Here is an 18,944-nt window from a genome sequence, read left to right on the forward strand (position 1 = left end):
AAATTTGCTTTGAGGCAGCAATGCATATTAAAGTATTTCCATGGCTCCAAGAACTAAAGGAAATCAGTCCAAGTATAAAAGATGTGTTTCAAAAATTTGAAATGTTTATTTAAAAGTTATGCTGATGGAGGGGCAAGATGGCGGCATAGAGAGGAGTGGAAGCCAAGTAGTCCCCCTGGAACAACTACAAAAAACCAGAAACAACTAGTAAATAATCCAGAATAACTGCGGGGGGACAAACGAGACCATCCATTCATCACACACCAACCTGAATTGGGAGGAATGCCCGAGAACACAGCATAAAATCTGTAAGTAAAACCTGCGGAACCAGGTCAGGAGACCCCCTCCCCCATAGCCCGAGCTGCGGAGCCGCGTGGTGCCAGAGAGAAGCTCTCTCCCAGCAAGCGAATACAGCTCAGCTGAGCTCCAACAGGGGTTTTAAGTAGCGAGTGTGAACTGCTCACTACAGGTACGCAGCCCCAAAAAACAGACAGAGGCTTTGGGTGACGACTGACCTTGGAGAGCCCTGGACTGGGTCTGAAGGGGACTATCTGTTTCTTTTTCGGCTCAGTGGAGAAAGCCCCAGTCATTTTCAGTTTCCAGGGCTGTGAAGCAGAGAAGGGTGGAGACAGCACAAGCAGAGAGTGAGACCATTGAAATGCTAATGACCTCCACCTGGGGGGTCTGTCTTCTCTAGGAGGAAAGGGGTGGGGCCCTTTCCATTCAGAACCAGACCCCAGAGCCTGGGGGAACACGGCCACACCTCCTCACACCAGTCAAGAATTATAGGCTAACAGGCATCACCTGCTGGGCAGAAAAGCACAGTGACCCGAGGCATCAAAGGGTGGAGCAATTTTCTAAGACACACCCTCAGGGAAACCAGATACTGAATATTTCTTCCCTCTGGGACCTGAGCCTGTTCTGGTCTGGGAAAACCTGATTTGGAAAACCAAGGAAACCATGCCTAGACAACAGAAAATTACAACCTACACTAAGAAAAACAAAGTTATGGCCCAGTCAAAGGAACAAACATACACTTCAACTGAGATACAGGAATTTAAACAACTAATGCTAAATCAATTCAAAAAGTTTAGAGAAGATATTGCAAAAGAGATAGAGGCTGTAAAGGAAGAACTGGACATGTATACGGCAGAAATCAAAAGTTCAAAAAACCTACTAGTAGAATCTATGGAAATGAAAGGCACAACACAAGAGATGAAAGACACAATGGAAACATACAACAGTAGATCTCAGGAGGCAGAAGAAAACACTCAGAAACTGGAGAACAAAACACCTGAAAGCCTACACGCAAAGGAGCAGATGGAGAAAAGAATGAAAAAATATGAGCAACGTCTCCAGGAACTCAAGGATGAAACAAAGTACAATAATGTACGTATCATTGGTGTCCCAGAAGGAGAAGAGAAGGGAAAGGGGGCAGAAGCAATAATACAGGAAATAATTAATGAAAATTTCCCATCTCTTATGAAAGACATAAAATTACAGATCCAAGAAGCGCAGCATACTCCAAACAGAAGAGATATGAATAGGCCTACACCAAGACACTTAATAATCAGATTATCAAATGTCAAAGACAAAGAGAGAATCCTGAAAGCAGCAAGAGAAAAGCAATCCATTACATACAAAGGAAGCTTCATAAGACTATGTGCGGATCTCTCAGCAGAAACCATGAAGGCAAGAAGGAAGTGGCGTGATATATTTAAGATACTGAAAGAGAAAAACCACCAACCAAGAATCCTGTATCCAGCAAAGCTGTCCTTCAAATATGAGGGAGAGCTCAAAATATTTTCTGACAAACAGACAATGAGAGACTTTGTGAACAAGACACCTGCCCTACAGGAAATACTAAAGGGAGCACTACAGGGTGATAGAAGACAGGAGTGTGTGGTTTGGAACACAATTTTGGGAGATGGTAGCACAACAATGTAAGTACACTGAACAAAGGTAACTATGAATACGGTTGAGAGAGGAAGGTGGGGAGCATGTGAGACACCACAAGAAAGGAGGAAAGATAACGACTGGGACTGTGTAACTTGGTGAAATCTAGAGTATTCAACAGCTGTGGTAAAATGTACAAATATGTTCTTTTACGAGGGAGAACAAGCAAATGTCAGCCTTGCAAGGTGTTAAAAATGGGGAGGCATTGGGGGAGGGATGCAATCAGCATAAACTAGAGACTGTAACTAATAGAATCATTGTATTATGCTTCCTTTAATGTACAAAGGTGATATACCAAGGTGAATGCAGATAAGAGGGGGGGATAGGGGAGGCATGTTAGACACTTGACATTGGTGGTATTGTCTGATTCTTTATTCTACTTTGATTTAAGGTTATTTTTCCTTTTGCTGCTTCCTAGCTGTCATTTTTTTTTTTTTGTTTCCTCTTTCTTTTGCCTCTCTGCCTTCTTTGACTCTCCCTCCTGCCTTGTGGAAGAAATGTAGATGCTCTTGCTTAGTATGAGCAGAATGTTCAATTAGGATGAACTTAAATGTTTGGAAATGAACAGGGGTGTTGGTAGCAAGATGTGAGAATAACTAACAGCACCGAATGGTGTGTGAATGAGGTGGAAAGGGGAAGCTCAGAGTCATATATGTCACCAGAAGGAAAGTTGGAGGTCAAAAGATGGAAATGTATAAAACTGAATCCTATGGTGGGCAATGTCCATGATCAACTGTACAAATACTAGAAATCACTTCATGAACCAGAACAAATGTATGACAATACAATTAGAAGTTAATAATACAGGGGCATATAGGGAAGAACTTTATACCTATTACAAACTATATACTACAGTTAGTAGTATTTCAACATTTTTTCATAAACAGTAACAAACGTACTATATCAATACTAGGAGTCAACAATTGAGGGGGGTTGGTTAGGGATAGGGGAGGTTTAAAGTTTCCTTTTCTTTTTTTCTTTTTTCATTTTTCACTTTATTTCTTGTCTGGAGTAATGAAAAGTTTCTAAAAATTGAACAAAAATTAAGTGTGATGGATTCACAGCTGTATGAGGGTACCCAGGGGCAAGTGATTGTACACTTTGGATCTTTGGATAATTGTATGGTATCTGAACAATCTCAATAAAAATGGAAAAAAAAAAAAAAGTTATGCTGATTCACAGTTTCAAGTCCATACACCTGTAGGTTAGTGGTAATTCTAGAAAGTTCAGCTTCTTAGAGATTTGGATTCTACCTTCACGCTAACAATACTGGATAAATGCACCTGTGCATTTAATTATAATTGGTCATTGTTGTGAAATAATGACTCTACATCCAAAATATTTCTCATCACCACTGCCTTTATCCACCACCATCTCTTGCTACAACTACTGCAGCATCACCCTATCTAGTCTCTTTGCCTCCAATTTCAACCCCCTCAAATCCAGCCTCCATATTGCAGCCCAAATGATCATCACATAATGCAAATCCATCACTCTCCCCTCCATAGCTTCAAAAATTCCAATATGGTTTTCAAGGACAGTCACAATCTAGGCCATGTTTACCTACATGGTCTCATTTTGTGCCTCTCTTCACATTTTACAGCCACATTAAACTCCTCCCAGTTACCTGAGCTCACCATACTCTCCCTCACCTTAGGTCTCTCACCTGGCACTCTCCTCCCAGCCCGTGCCCTTGCCTGGCTCACTTCTACTCCTTCTTCAAGTCTCATCTTACATGTCACTTCACTCAAAAAGCCTTCCCTGAACCCTCGTATTGAATTTGGTCCTTCTAGGTGCTCTTGGGACATCTTATAGCCCCCTCTACACACCCTAGGGTTGCACTTATCAAACTCTACTGGGATTACCTATTTACTTGTTCATACCTACACTTCCAACTCTACGTTCCTAGAAGGTGGGGGTCCCCATATTCATAACTTAGTCTCCATTCTCTCCTTTGTGCCCAGCATATAACTGGCATATAGTGAGCACGTATTAAATTTCTGTAGAATGGATGACTGTGTGACGACATTCGCAGCATTCCAAGCCTTATCTTAGTGCACCATAATAGTTCATGCTACTCTTTTTACCACACTGACTTTGAGTTCTAATTAAATCATTTAATCACCCTACACTATATTTCCTTGTCCTTAATTCTAGCCTATATCTCTTGGGTAATAATAATTTTTCTTATAACAGTAAACTATAGTGGATAATATGAGGATATTTCTACATGAAATGTATCTTATTATATTGATCTTATTTGATAATGATTTCCATAGCTATGAGTAATTATGTGAAACAAATTCCAAGCTTTAAAGCGCCTCTCTCTTTGGCCTGCAAAAAGCCACTTGCAGTCAGATTGCACTGATTTATTTATCAACTACCTATTTTTATCTCTTTTTATTATAGCAGTAGTACATGCACATGGCTAAGATCAAAAGTTAAATTTCCTTCCTCACCTATCCCATTCTTTTGAAGACACCATTGCTAACTGTTTATGTTTCCAATTCTGGTACCTTACCAATATAATGATAAATACATGCTCCATTGCTATATATTAATTAATGACAATATACAGAATCCACAATATATTCCTTTTATGTATTTAATGAATATTCATTTATTGCCTAATTTGTACCACACACAGTTCATTATAATGAGCTAGGACAATGAGCTAACAAATTTTCTATCCTCAAAAACTTTACATGTCATTGGAATTTAGGATTCTCCCTTGTACCTACTAATTTTTATTACTTTTGTAGTTTTAGTTCTTCTGCTATTTGCCTCCATGAATCACTATAAATAAAGTGTCTATTCTTCTATTTGTTGATTCATCCATTTTAAATAGTACTTACTATATTTCTGTTTCAAAAGTTTAGAAAGTTAGCACTTACTCCTCGGTTCATCTCTCCTCCCCTCCTCTGTCTCCTGACATTTTTGGAGTATATTATTTTATGTTTTCAGGATTTTTAGCATTGGCATTCTGCTGTGTATTCATAGTTAATTGTTCTGTGCTTCATCTATAGGTTAATTATAATAACTGAAAGATCATAAAAATCCTTTACAATATAATTATGTAAATATCCACTCAAACAAAACTATGAAATTGGACCCACAGAAAAGTAAATATAATCCCATATCTTTAAAAGGGAATCATGCAGACAGCAGATATAGTAGATTTTATCTAAAATTCTTTCTACTTTGTCCCCATTTTCTATGTGACACATCTTTATCATGTCCATATTCTTCTCTTCCTTAGATTATTATTTAATTTGGTTACATATCTACTGGAATAATTTCACCCTGTAGTTGTGCATGCATTTTTAAGTTCCTGTACATTTAAAAGTGCTTTTAATTTGACCATATTTCATTAATAATCTGGGAGATTAAAACGTTAAGCTATTCTTTTCTCCTTGAGAAATTTGATGATGTTCCTCAACTCTCTTATGACCCACTTTGCATATTAGAATATCTGTGTTGCACTGACTCCTGTCCTTTTTTGAAGTCACTGGATATTCTTAAGGTATTTTCTTTATCCTTAGATTTATACAGTTCATCAGGATATGTCTATGAATAGCTTTTTTCTTTTGAGTACAACCTAATGTTTAGTAAAATCTTTCAACCTGAAAATCCATGTATCTCATCACCTTAGGAAATAGCCCTTCCAATATTTTGTATTTATTTCCACCTCCTATAGTTTCTACTTTTTCTACCCAGAACTCTTACTAGATCTTAGTTGAACAACATGGATCTCTCGCCTATGTCTCTTAACTTCTCTCTATTATTTGCCATCTGTGGTATTTTTGCTTTACTTTTTGTGAAATTGCCTTGGCTCAATGCACCAGATCAGCAGCTTGGCCTTCAGATTTATCTTTTTATGATTATTAATATTATTCAGACTGCTCATTAGAATTTTTAATGCTGCAGCCATATTTTAAATTTATATAGACTCTTTCTTGTTTTCATTCTGTTGCTTAGTCAACAAACAGTTGCTGAGCGCTTCTATGCACCCAGCACCCTTCTGAATAAGAAGAGATGCAAAATGATATCTTCGATCTCAAGGAGTTACTTTCCACTGGGGGGAGGGAAACAGAAGATAAACCAACAAGTAAGTAGTAAGCCAACAGAAGAGTGGAATGAGTGTATGAAAAAATAAAAAGAAGAACCAAGTGAATGTGGTCCTAGAAGCCATTTGAAGACATTTGTTAATAAAAGGAAAATGAGATCAAATGTTTCAAATGCTTCATGTCAACCAAGAAGTAGGTTGAGAAGAAACCTGGGCTTTAACAACACGAAGCCTCTTGGTGAGCTCATTCATGACAATTTGGGTGGGACAGGTATCTAGTTTTCAGTGGGTTCAAGAGGAAAAGGGAGGACAGGAACTGGAGACAGTAGGGAAGGCAGCTATTTTGAGGAATGCTTGCTGTAAAAGTAAACAAAGTGGAAACCAGAGGAGGATGTGGAGTCAAAAGGGAATTCTTTTTTTTATGGGAGATATTTGGACATCGTATTTGGAAGCTGATAGAAATGATCCAGTAGAGGAAAGATCATCGATACAAGAGCAAAGGTATTATTTGTGACGTCTTTGGATGGGTGAGAGGGGAAAGCTGCCCAGTGCCCTGTGGAGGGATTGGCCTCAGTTGGGAGCTGAAGGTTCACACCTTGTGGCAGGAAGGAAGGTGAAGAATATGGAGTACGTTCTCTGCTTGCTCTTCGATAGTAAGCTGTTCGTATATTACAGATGCAGTGTTCTTTCAAATCCTACTGAGAATACTAATTCCAGGGATGTTTACTGTGTTGTTGCTGTTACATGAATTATTTTTTTTGTGTGTTCTAGTGTCTGTTTACCTGCTATTGGTTTTTCTTAAAGATTTAGTGATCTTGGTAGGCCATTCCTAGTTATTACTAAGGGAAATTAGAACAGGAGACTGGTTGTGATTTTTCTGTGATTTTTGTAGGAATGTGTTATTTATGTGTCTCCACTTCTCAAATTTTTACACTGTCTATGTACTCATCTCATCATGCAGAGGTGCTACCAGTTTCTTGTTAATCTTCCTTTATTTAGTGTCTTCCCTTATTCTAGCTCCTTCTACACAATTATAGTCAGATATATTCATCCTCAGTAAACATCACCATCAGGTTATTTTTCTTCATACAAAGCTAACCTAATCCCTTGGTTTTGATCAGCTGAAGATCATATCCCCCAGCTTCTGTTTTAAAATCCTCTATGTTTCATCCACGTGAAAATTTTGAGCCTTACTCTCACTGGACTGAATCCTATAGAAATTCACTGAAAATATGTGCTCTCTGGATTCCCATGGACTTTTACAGTCTTTTAGTAATCACTGTCTGTACCTACTTGCTTCACTTTAGCATTTAGCACTTTACCATTTCAAATGCATTCTGCTTTTATCAAGGCCCCAAAGCTGCATCTTTCACCCTGTCTCTGGGAAGATGTCCTCACAGAGGAAGGAAGTAAAATAAATGAGGATTAATAATTGTTTTCATCTTGTTTGAAGATGAATCTAATAAATGCCCTGATCTGGTAATATTACAAGCTCACTGAGAACAGTGAAAGCTGTATAGCTCCAGTGACTGGTATGGCATAGTGAGAAATAGGAAGTTGTCTGGTGGATGGATGGTTGGATGGATGGATGGATGGGCTGGCAGATGGATGGAAGGGCCAACAGTTGGATGGATAAATGAGTCCAGATTACCCTTGCCACAGGTGATGACTGTCTCTATTTTTAACAAGGTTGACATAAGAGAAAAACATAATTTCCCTTGCTATGTGCCTGGAAGAAGAGAAAATAGATTGACTCATTATGCTTTCGTCTCATGACCTGGACTCTGATGTTTTAAACATCTGCTTTAGATTCCAGGTGCATGAAGGACTGTGTCCTATGATGAAATAAAAATTGTTTTCATGAATATATATATTTGTTAATTCAATCAATCATTGATTCATTCATTTAGTTTTTTTTTTTTTTTCCATCACCTAACATTTTCAAGCCTTAAGCTAGTTGCTAGATATTCAAAGGTGAATACGTTACTGTCATATTCCTTAAGAAACAAAAACTTGTAGGAAAAAACACTCATAATTCTAATCCCTTATGGTCCATGCTCCTTAGTGTGGTGACAGTTCATCCTGATTTGTGCAGAACTCTCAGCCCAATACCTGTTGTCCCAGGTTCCTGCCTGATTAGCTCACCCTTTCACGCCCAAAAGTGTTCCATTTAGATGCTAAATTACATGGCCAGCTTAAATATTAGCTTTACTAAATAGACCTTGCTATGGATGTATATATATAAATGGAAATATACCTTCTTTCCTTGTCTAAATTTTAAGCTTAGAAGCATAGGAGAACCCTGCTGAAATTAGAATATATTTGCTTATATTTTTAATTTTCTAGTACTTTGAAAATCTTAATACAGTTATTTTTATAGAAATTAAGCCTGGATTGTTGGCCTGATGCTTTAAGTCATCATGAAAAATAAAGCTATTGTAGTTGGATGTCCACAGAAAGTCATGGGGAGAGCCAAAATTCACAAGGCAATAAATAATACTAATTAGGGTTCTGAAGCAATATTAAAACAAGTTCTTATTCATTCTATTTAAAGTTCAAAAACTGTAAGTGCTTTTTGCTTTTGAATGGATACATTTCCCCCATCACACTTCACCACTCTACTTTTTGCTACAAGAGGCAACCTGCTCACTTTTTCCTATTCCCTGGAAAATTGTAAATATTTTAAGAACTAATTAGCTTATGGAACTTTAGCACCTCCAGTTCCGAATTTAGTGGAGAACTGATTATGAAATAATGATCCAAGCATGTGGGAGCTACAGAGAATACCAGGTTGAAGGGAATGATGAGAATTTAGGTTTACTCTCTTCTAGAGTCTGAGTAATTTCACCCATCTCTAAATAGTTTTTGAAGTTTACATCTATGGTCTCTTTCACATCCCAAATTCAGTTCTTGACGCCACTTACCCGATACTTGTTAATTTACCTCAGTCCACAGTATGTTCCTCTAAGGATTTGAGATTCAGCCTCAGGGTTTGTATTTCTCCCAATATACATCAGAACTGGAACACACCAAGGGGTCTCCGCGTCTCTGGAAAAGGATTTGTGGTTATGGTTGTGTCTTTCTTTTCTTTGTGAAACTACTACTGTTTATAATCTTTATTTTCTATGGTTGCTACACATAATAGTGTCCTTTATTCACTTTCTTTCTTTAATTCACTAAGCCAGTCCAAAAATCTCCATTGCTTCTGGGCACATGCTAAAAATAACAGGAAATTCATTATTTTAACCACCCCCTTTGGCAAAGGCCTGATAGAAAAGATTTGGCCTTTCGCTGGGCCCTCAAAATCCAGGTTCTAAAGTCCTTTTGAACCAACTTTAAAAATCAAGGTTTTTCCAAAATAAAGATTTTCCAAAGCAAATTTTAATTACTAAGATATCTATACTATATTATTAGAAACACCTTTTTTAAAAGACTGTTTTAAACAAATTCAATCCTGGTATTTGAGTTTAATGCAAGAAAGAAACACTAGCTATAAATATTTGGAACTTCCTTGTTTTTTAAACTGAAATTGTAATTTGTGTCTTTGTCTATAAAAAAATTTCCATTTTAATTATATTTCTATTGAAGTATGTTCTTACTAATCCTTAATACCTACACTTTAGTGTCAAATTATGAGAAACCTCATAACCGAAAAAAAAAAAAAAAAAAGAAAAGGGTTAGGGAATAAATCTCAGAAGTCTTTCATTCTTAATAAACGGTGCTAGCAAGTTTTCACATAACTACTAAAGAAGACTGTTTTTTGTGTGATAATGGAGCTAACTGGCTTGGCTGGAGGAAGAATGTTCTCAGACCAGCTCCACCAACTGAGAAGGCTGTTTGTGAACTCCACACCTGGTGTCCATACTGTTCAGGGGAGGGTGCTAAAAAAAGGGAAATCTTTCTGTCCCTTTCAGCTCTTCTTTCACTAATTCCCACAAACTTTTGATGTAAAATGTTTTTAATCTCAATGTAATGATCATTTTTTTGTCACCGTTTACTCTCCGGCGTTAGAACTGGCCACACAAAAGTTGTCCCTGCAGTGAAAGGTTATAACAGTGTCACTAAGATAAGGACTTCAAAAATTCTCTTCCAAAACTCTGTCTCCCTGTTTCCATGTGGGTGGTTCCTTCGTACATCCCTCCCCAGCACTGGGTATCGTTCTTGCCATGTCAGGCCAACATGTCATCCCTGCCCCTCATCACACACAGTCTGGCCCTTGGTAGTTAGAGAACAACCTTCATATTTGTCTTCATCTCTTTAAGACAAAGACAGATTTTTATTCGTTCCTTATTCGCAGTAACTCTTATTCAGGCACTCAGTAAATATTTATTAGTAGCTTGATATCCTCTGTAGTGCTGATTGAAATGTTTTACCAAAACCAAAAAAAGTTAATAAATTTTTAAAGGGCTACGTACTTAGCACTCTACTAAAACACCTCATCAAAACCATCAGTGGAAATAAAAATAATTTAATTATTTAATTGTCTACTCTTTTGTTTCTGGTGACTAGAGAGTTCCTACTACTAGAAGACATGTTTGAATCTCCCCCATTTGGCAGATGGCATAGTTTTGTTTAAGACACTAACATTCCCTGCCAAATGTATCCCAGGAATAATTCTCCCCAATGAATCATGACCCAGCAAAGCATTAGGAGGGAATCATTTATGTCCTAAGAGACCACAGTTGAAGGCTTCTGGGGACAGAAGCCAAGTCTAATAGTGTATAATGAATTCTCATGTGTTCATGGTCATTTGTCCAAGATATTTAATGAATTCCTAAGCAAGAATATGAGTCAATTTTGCACTGTTTGGAGTAACTTATAGAAAACTAAGTATTGGGTGAAAACAAGTATTTCTTCAAAATTTCCATTTTCTCACTCCCTCACTCATTTCTCCACCCCCACCCAAGAAAATGAACAACCGCCCCCTTCACTCAATGTATGGATGTGCGTACAGAAACATATAAGTCTGCGGGTGAGAACAGCACTAGTTTCTTCTCCTGGAAGCAGACTTGGATTCCAAAGGTGAAGGACGCTGCTCTCAGTCTCTCAACCATTCCCTGGGAAAGTTAAAAATAAGTCCCACTGAAAAAAATAAATTGGCACTTGTTATTTGAGAAAATTGCTTTATTCCAGGAACTGCCTCATGTAGCAGAAATTTATTTACCATCTGTGTGGACTCTAAAAATTTTCCATCTTAACTGATACACAACTGAAATAGAAGCAGACTTTCCATGCGTAGGTTTTCCATGGGCCTCAACTTTTTAAAGAGTGTTCATTAAGACATTTTGGGGATTTTTGTGGTCCTGAGAGTGGGAGAGCACCTTGGCTGAGCCTCATATCTGTGCTGAGGATGAGCTGGAGCTGACGTCACCCCAGCGAGGTGGGAGTGGCTTCAGGATGGGTGGAGGCTGGTGGCAGGATCTGCTAGAGAGCATTCCAGGGACTTTGCTGAAAGGCAATTCTTTATTTTAAATGGCCATTAGAATGGCTACCCAGGACATTATGCTACAAAAGTTAAAAATTTAAAAATAAAAGTAAAAGCTCCTGGGGCAGCACATTAACTATTTGTGAAAAGTTTTTAACTTATGCAGTCAAATTAGACAAATATGCTTTCCTCTTTTCCAAGTGTATCAGAGGATTATTTTGTTCAAATGTTTTATTAAACTCTTCCTCAATAGGAAATGACTTTGTTCACCAAGGGAAAAAAAACTATGGTTGAATGGGAGGCTGAGCACAAGTGGATGTATTGTTGGGCAGTACTTTCTATAAACTACAGAAAAATAAAGGGGATTCCAAATCCACTCTTTTACAAAATAAGCTACCCTGCCAGGGTGTTTTCCCAGAATATTGAGCTATTTTATCACAATCTGCAGAGTAGAAACTAGGGTTACTTATATATTTAATTCTCTTTGAATTTTATGCTTTCCCTTCAAGAAAACTCAAAAGCTCTGGGCCATTTGAATATCTGTACAGTCTTTTAGCAAAGCAGTATGACACTTCTCTGGACATGGAATTATAACAACTGTTAGAAGGCCAACGTCATGTCAAATTAGTAGATTATATATTTGAAAATATCATCAGTCATTTTTTATTGCAAATTTTTTTTAAGTTAATCTTGATCTCCAAATCTGGACTTCTGTAAAACTATTAGGATATGGAAAATTATATAATCTCTCAGTAATTTACCTTTGCAAATACCAATAACTCCTACATTGAGCACTAACTACATGCCAAGCACCAAGCCCAGGCCCTTTATATGCAATATCTCGTTTGTCAACAACTGTACAAATTAGGTACAAATTGATAGATGAAAATACTGAGGCCCTGACAAATAAGAAATGTGCTTCAGATCACAAAGCAATGAAGTGTCAGAGCCACTACTCAGAGTGCTGGCAAGTCGGAGCTTCACAGCCCATTATTCTGGCTTTGACTTCAGAACCAGGGATTAAAGTAAAAACCCAATCCCAATGGAATATATAGGATTAAAAACAAAACCAAACTGCAGCACTCACAGCTTTTAAGGCTTTTTGTAAAACACAGAAGACTTGAGAAATTCCAGGACTGTTGTTTAAACAGGATCCAAAAGAGAGGAGCTTTCCCTCTTTGACCTATAGACTGGAAAGCCTAAAAAGATCAATGTTACCACTCAGAACAAAATCACTGTTCAAATTCTCACTCTGTCTAGAACACAGTGCTGCTCTACAAATACAGTTCATAAAGCAGAGAGAATATGAGGCAGTGGGCCCTGGAATTAGACTCAATTTGGTTTGAATTATGGAACCCACCATGTGTGTTGTGACACTGAGAAAATTACTTAATCAGTTAACCTCAAAAATCTACCTGTGGAGTTGGAGTAACAATGAGAAATAAGTATGGAATATGTATTCTACAATATCTGTCAAAGGAAGCAAAGAAATGGTAACAAGGTTCTGATGATGATAACGATTCGTGGAAACTGGTAAGAGGCCAGGACTACACAGAACTAAGGAAAACAGGGTCAGAAATAGTACATATGCATCTAGGAACTCCACTATATTCTTTAAAAGCAATGATTCGATTAGGACGTGGGGCAAGATGGCGGACTGGTGAGCTGTATGTTTTAGTTACTCCTCCAGGAAAGTAGGTAGAAAGCCAGGAACTGCGTGGAATGGACACCACAGAGCAATCTGACTTTGGGCATACTTCATACAACACTCATGAAAACGTGGAACTGCTGAGATCAGAGAAATCTGTAAGTTTTTGCGGCCAGGGGACCCACGCCCCTCCCTGCCAGGCTCAGTCCCGTGGGAGGAGGGGCTGTCAGCTCCGGAAAGGAGAAGGGAGAACTGCAGTGGCAGCCCTTATCAGAAACTCATTCTACTGATCCAAACTCCAACCATAGATAGACTGAGACCAGACACCAGAGAATCTGAGAGCAGCCAGCCCAGCAGAGAGGAGACAGGCATAGAAAAAAAAAAAAACAACACGAAAAACTCCAAAATAAAAGCGGAGGATTGGCTCACTCTTCCTTCCGCTTCCGACCGTGGCCGCCGAGCCGTGCATGTGCGGCAATAACATGTCAGCCCCGCTGCCCGCCATCGTGCCCGCCGCCCGCAAGGCCACCGCGGCGGTTATTTTTCTTCACGGATTGGGAGACACAGGGCATGGATGGGCAGAAGCCTTTGCAGGTATCAGAAGTTCACATATCAAATACATCTGCCCACATGCGCCAGTTATGCCTGTAACATTAAATATGAATATGACTATGCCTTCTTGGTTTGATATTATTGGGCTTTCACCTGGTTCACAGGAAGATGAACCTGGAATCAAGCAGGCGGCAGAAAATGTCAAATCTGATAGACCAAGAAGTGAAGAATGGAATTCCTTCTAACAGGATTATTTTGGGAGGATTTTCCCAGGGAGGAGCTTTATCTTTATATACTGCTCTTACCACACAGCAGAAACTGGCAGGTGTCATTGCACTCAGTTGCTGGCTTCCACTTCGGGATTCATTTCCACAGGGTCCTATCACTGGCGCTAATAAAGACATATCTATCCTCCAGTGTCATGGAGATTGTGACCCCTTAGTCCCCCTAATGTTTGGTTCCGTTACTACTGAAAAGCTAAAAACATTGGTAAATCCAGCCAATGTAGCCTTCAAAACCTATGGGGGCTTGATGCACAGTTCATGTCACCAGGTAAATGTTCAGAAGCATTGATTATAGAGCCATGATTTGCAACTTCTTTCATGTAATATTTTAAAAATAAATAACATTTGACAATTTTCAGGTTTAAAGGAGTTGCTTAAGGAATTTACATTGAATCATATAGGTTAGCCGGTCATTAGATTAGAGGTTTCTTTTTGTTTTTTTTGTTTAACTTAATTCAACCCTTTACTGATTGCCTGTTTACATGCAAGCATTGTACATAATTCAAAGATGAATAATAAGCATTCCCTTGTTAAATAAACTAATTAAAATTAAAAATTTAATAGGGGAGAGGACATACATACAGGTAACTATATGGAAAGCAGAATGTGATACGTGTTGTATTAGAAGTTTAAAAAAGAGTGCTCTGAAAAACCAAGAAGAGTGAGATTAATTTTATCTAAAGAGGCACTGAGAATATGTTGGACGAGCTGTATTGAAGATGGGTAGGATTTGGATGGCAAGTGTGCAGAGAAAGGTCTGTAGGGCAGGAAAAACAAGCTGCCAAGTTTGGCTGAAGTCTGCTGTGAAAAGCAGGGGGTCATAAGATAGAAGAGAGAGGGGGCAGACACTTGATTTTAGAAATCATGTATATTATGCTGAAGATGGACTTCTTTCTTTAGGCAGCAGTAAGCCAGTGAAGTTTGATTAAGGAGACGTGTGATCTAATTTATATTCCAAAGACACGTGGGGCAGAATCAGTAAGATTTATTGACAAACTTATCTGAAGTAGGAAGATGTCAAAGAGAACTTAGATTTTTAGCTCAAAGTGACTAAGAGGATATCATTCATAAAGTAGATAACAAGGAATGGTTTTAGTGTTACAGGAAGGAGATAATTTTGAGTTTACTGAACCTATTGAGATTTTACCCCCATGATTTAAAATAAGATGTTGGCAGTACTTGTCCAGCCTAGAAAGAGGTTTGGATTCAATACCACTGTTGTTGACCAGTGAAGAGTTAAGGGACAATATCAAGAGAAAAGAAGCCAAGAGACAGAAGCTTGGGGGGTGACTGAATATCAACTTAGGCTAAGAAGTAAAGGAGTTAAGTGTTGGATAAGGGTATGGGGGGAAAGAATTTCAGAACGGGAGGAAAGGGTTCAGATGATTCAGAAAATGATCAAGGTGGAATAGGTCATCTATACCTTAGAGGTTTGCAGGAATAGAACCAAATTGCAATGCATTGCATGAAATAGACAGGGAAAAGCAGAAGTAAAGCCAATGTGTATTAACCTTTTAGAAAAGTGTTTTGGTAAAGCAGGATAAAGAGTAGTAAGGCTCTTTTTTAAAATGGGATAGGAGGAAGACATGTATGGGGTTGGGGATGGGAGAAGATGGCAATAAAGGGCAGGTAATTAATAGAGGAAAGTCTTCAAGGGATTATATAATAGAACCAAGTCCTGAGATGGGCAGTGCTTTCCTTAAAGGAGAAAAATGCTTCTGAATCAAGATAGAAGAGGACAGATAAATGTAATAAACAGAGTGTAAGGAGATAGAGAAGAAAGCTCACATTAGATAATTAGATATTCTCTGTCTCCTTAGTAAAGTGGAAGATGTGGTCACTTAATAAGGTTGAAGGAAGCCTAGGTAGGTTTGGAGGCTTGGAAAGGCCTAGAATAAAACTTGATTGCTAAGTGTTGAGGTGGCCCAAAGCAAACTGTTTTGGAACCTCACAGCCTGGTTAAATCATTGCTTCAAGGGCAGGAGAAAAAAAAAAAAAGTGGTATTTGATTTATCCAGAAAGGAAGGGGGGGTCTCAATTCTAGAGTGTTACTGAAAACAGAGGTGAAATCATAACGAAGTATTATATCCAGAAAGGGAGAAAGAGAAGGACTGGGATTCCATAGCGGTTGTTTTCCACAATTGCATCACATTTACCATGGAGCTTTTAAAAATACAGGTGCCCAAGCTCAGATTCTGGTTCAGTACATTGAGGGCTGGGGGGTATTTGTATGGCTGTGTTTTAGATCAAAGCTCCATAGATGATTCTTTGTGCAGTTGCATTTGAGAACACTGGTCAGAAGGAGAGATGGAATGGTTGGAGATTGTGTCACAGGAAAATTTCAGGGCCATAGGGTGCTGCAAATTCATGCTGTGGTTCTGTCAGAGATGTCTATTGGAGATAACTGGGAATGGTATGAGGGAGGTAAGACGGGTGCAGCAGTCTTCTAGGAGGACTATAGTAATAGTCTTAAATAAATAAATCTTTGATATTTTCATTTTCATATCTTTCCAGGCCTATTGTAAGATATATGCTCACTTTCAAATGGTTGGTTTTAAGTAATTCCTTATGAAAGCACAAATATTTTATGACATGGATTTAGCATTTTATTCTAATGAGGTAATGTTAAAAGCTAGGCTTATTCACTGATGTTTAGTTATCAATAATTGTATATTCATTGAGACTTCTCAGTATAGGTACTGGTAATGGTTCCACCTTTAAAACCCCCCACCCCCCCAATTTAAGTATAGGAAAATGCACACTGTTTTCATAGGACTAGATAATGGATGGGAACTCCAATTTGATTCTGCAATAATATAATAATAAGAGATGATCTGAAATTCCTATTAAAGCCTCATTCCCTGCTACTTTTTATTTAATTGTAACAGTAATGTAATTTCACCTTACCTATGCACACCACAGAAATAGTGGTATTTTGGTTGAAACATTTTAATGGGGATTGGATTTCTGATTTCTATAACTGCTTATTAAATCACTTTATTCCAAACAGGAAATGATGGATATCAAGCAATTCATTGATAAAGTCCTACCGTCAGTTGATTGACATCACTAAGAGGCCTTGGGTAGGAGTACACCAGCATCACTGTAGTAGAGTAGAAACTTTTAAAATGTGCCCAATCCTGAAACCTCTTGTTTGCAGTGTTAGAATGTTTTGCAAATACGTACCAATGACACAAACTAAATGTCTCCTCATGGGAAATGTATGTTCTTTTAAGTTTCTTTTCATGTATCTGTATATTGTGATCCCAGAGTAATACTAGCATTAAAATAGGTGAAGCAGCTGGCTTCTTTTTCCCAAATGTAATTCAGAAAAATAATAAAATACTGCAACCAGAATATTCATTACATCATTTGGAAGTTATTAGTATGCTTAGAGAAAATTTGTTCAGGTATAAATGAGTAATTAAGATATAAATGATTTAAGTGCATCATGACTTAGACTATGGATTTATTCCCAAACTGCCTAGTCACCACACAGTGGCTGTATTTTTATGTATGTATTCATATATACATAATAATTGTAATACAAAATAAGGTGGTATTGATATACATCAAAATGATAGTACAAAATGAGATGGTATTATATAATTCCTAATAATAGGGATAATACTTTTAAGTGTTAATGAAAGAGTAATATTGCTCTCCTCAATTAATGCCCTTTTATTTGGGGGACCAGACTTTTTTTCTTATCATTTCCGTTTAATACTCTTTTCTCCTTTTCTAGAAAAGACACGTGTTCTGCCTTTATTATCCTTCATAGGAGACCAAATATTGCTTCCCTGCCATAGACATCAGATGTTAATAAATGCTGTAATTTGACATTCTGAATCACAGACATATGGTATTTATGATGTATTTATACTTATAATGAAACCAGACATCACTTAAAACTTCTGTGCTACTTATTTCTTTAACTGTTTTTTAGTCCAAATTTAGACTTACTCAGTTATTAGAATCTTTAGTTCAGGGAACAGAATGATTCTGTGGTTTTAATTTTCTGTAATCAACTGGAAGAATGATTAGATCATACTTTACTATGTTCTGAAATTTTAAGACTTGATCTTAAAAATTGTAATTTCTAAGGTGATTTGATCTAAGATGATTCTCCTTGTAGTATAGAGTTTAATTTTACTTACTTTGTACATGTTTGAAACCAGCTACTGTGGAAAATTAGAATCCATCAGAAAATTTTGCTTTGGTTTTTATCTGCCAGTGAACGTCTTTGAAATTTTGACTTTAATCAAATGATATTTTGGTTTTTGTGCAAACATAAAAATAGCAATCCTTTGATTTTATATAGTCAGTATTTTCAGATTACTGTAAAATTATTTGAAACCAAATTTCTGGATAATAAAGGGTAGTCAGAACTTGATACATATGGTATAATTACCACACAGTTTAATATTTAATTGAAGTGTTTGCTTGGTATTTTGAATTGCTAGTTTTGGGGTTTTATTCCAACTGATAAAACAATGATGGAATTGCGTCAGTATAAATGGGTGCTAATTGATAAAGGAAATAATTTGGCAGTGTACAATACAGAATGTTAATAATTAAGCCATATGTTTATGTCTGGATTTAAAACTTTTAAACAATCATTTACAAACACATTGTCTTTTATTTTGAAGAATATAAAGTTATATTCAGTTATACAAATAAACATCTTATTTATGGTCAAGATACCTTATTCCATTGAAAAGTTTTGCTGTAGTGTGGGAAAATGTAAATCTTTTTCATGGTTTGTATCAATGTGAAATAAAATTTAATTCTGCCAAAAAAAAAAAAAAAAAAAAAAAAAGCGGAGGATTTTTGGAGTTCTGGTGAACATAGAAAGGGGAAAGGCAGAGCTCAGGGCCTGAGGCGCATATGCAAATCCCGAAGAAAAGCTGATCTCTCTGCCCTGTGGACCTTTCCTTAATGGCCCTGGTTGCTTTGTCTCTTAGCATTTCAATAACCCATTAGATCTCTGAGGAGGGCCCTTTTTTTTTTTTT

At 37.5% G+C, this 18,944-nt stretch overlaps 2 protein-coding genes across 5 annotated transcripts in view; both read left to right on the forward strand.

The window, feature by feature from the left end:
• DLC1 (DLC1 Rho GTPase activating protein) overlaps positions 1 to 18,944 on the forward strand; it is a 438,081-nt gene that overhangs the window by 33,394 nt on the left and 385,743 nt on the right. The window lies entirely within an intron of this gene.
• Positions 13,555 to 17,207, forward strand: LOC119530116 (acyl-protein thioesterase 1-like). Its single transcript, XM_037831259.1, is given in 3 exon segments — positions 13,555 to 13,852; positions 13,854 to 14,199; positions 16,942 to 17,207. Coding segments are annotated over 3 exon segments (690 nt in total). The 5' UTR covers positions 13,555 to 13,562; the 3' UTR covers positions 16,996 to 17,207.

Source organism: Choloepus didactylus, chromosome 3, assembly GCF_015220235.1.
Source record: "Choloepus didactylus isolate mChoDid1 chromosome 3, mChoDid1.pri, whole genome shotgun sequence".
Classification (NCBI taxonomy): Eukaryota; Metazoa; Chordata; class Mammalia; order Pilosa; family Megalonychidae; genus Choloepus; species Choloepus didactylus.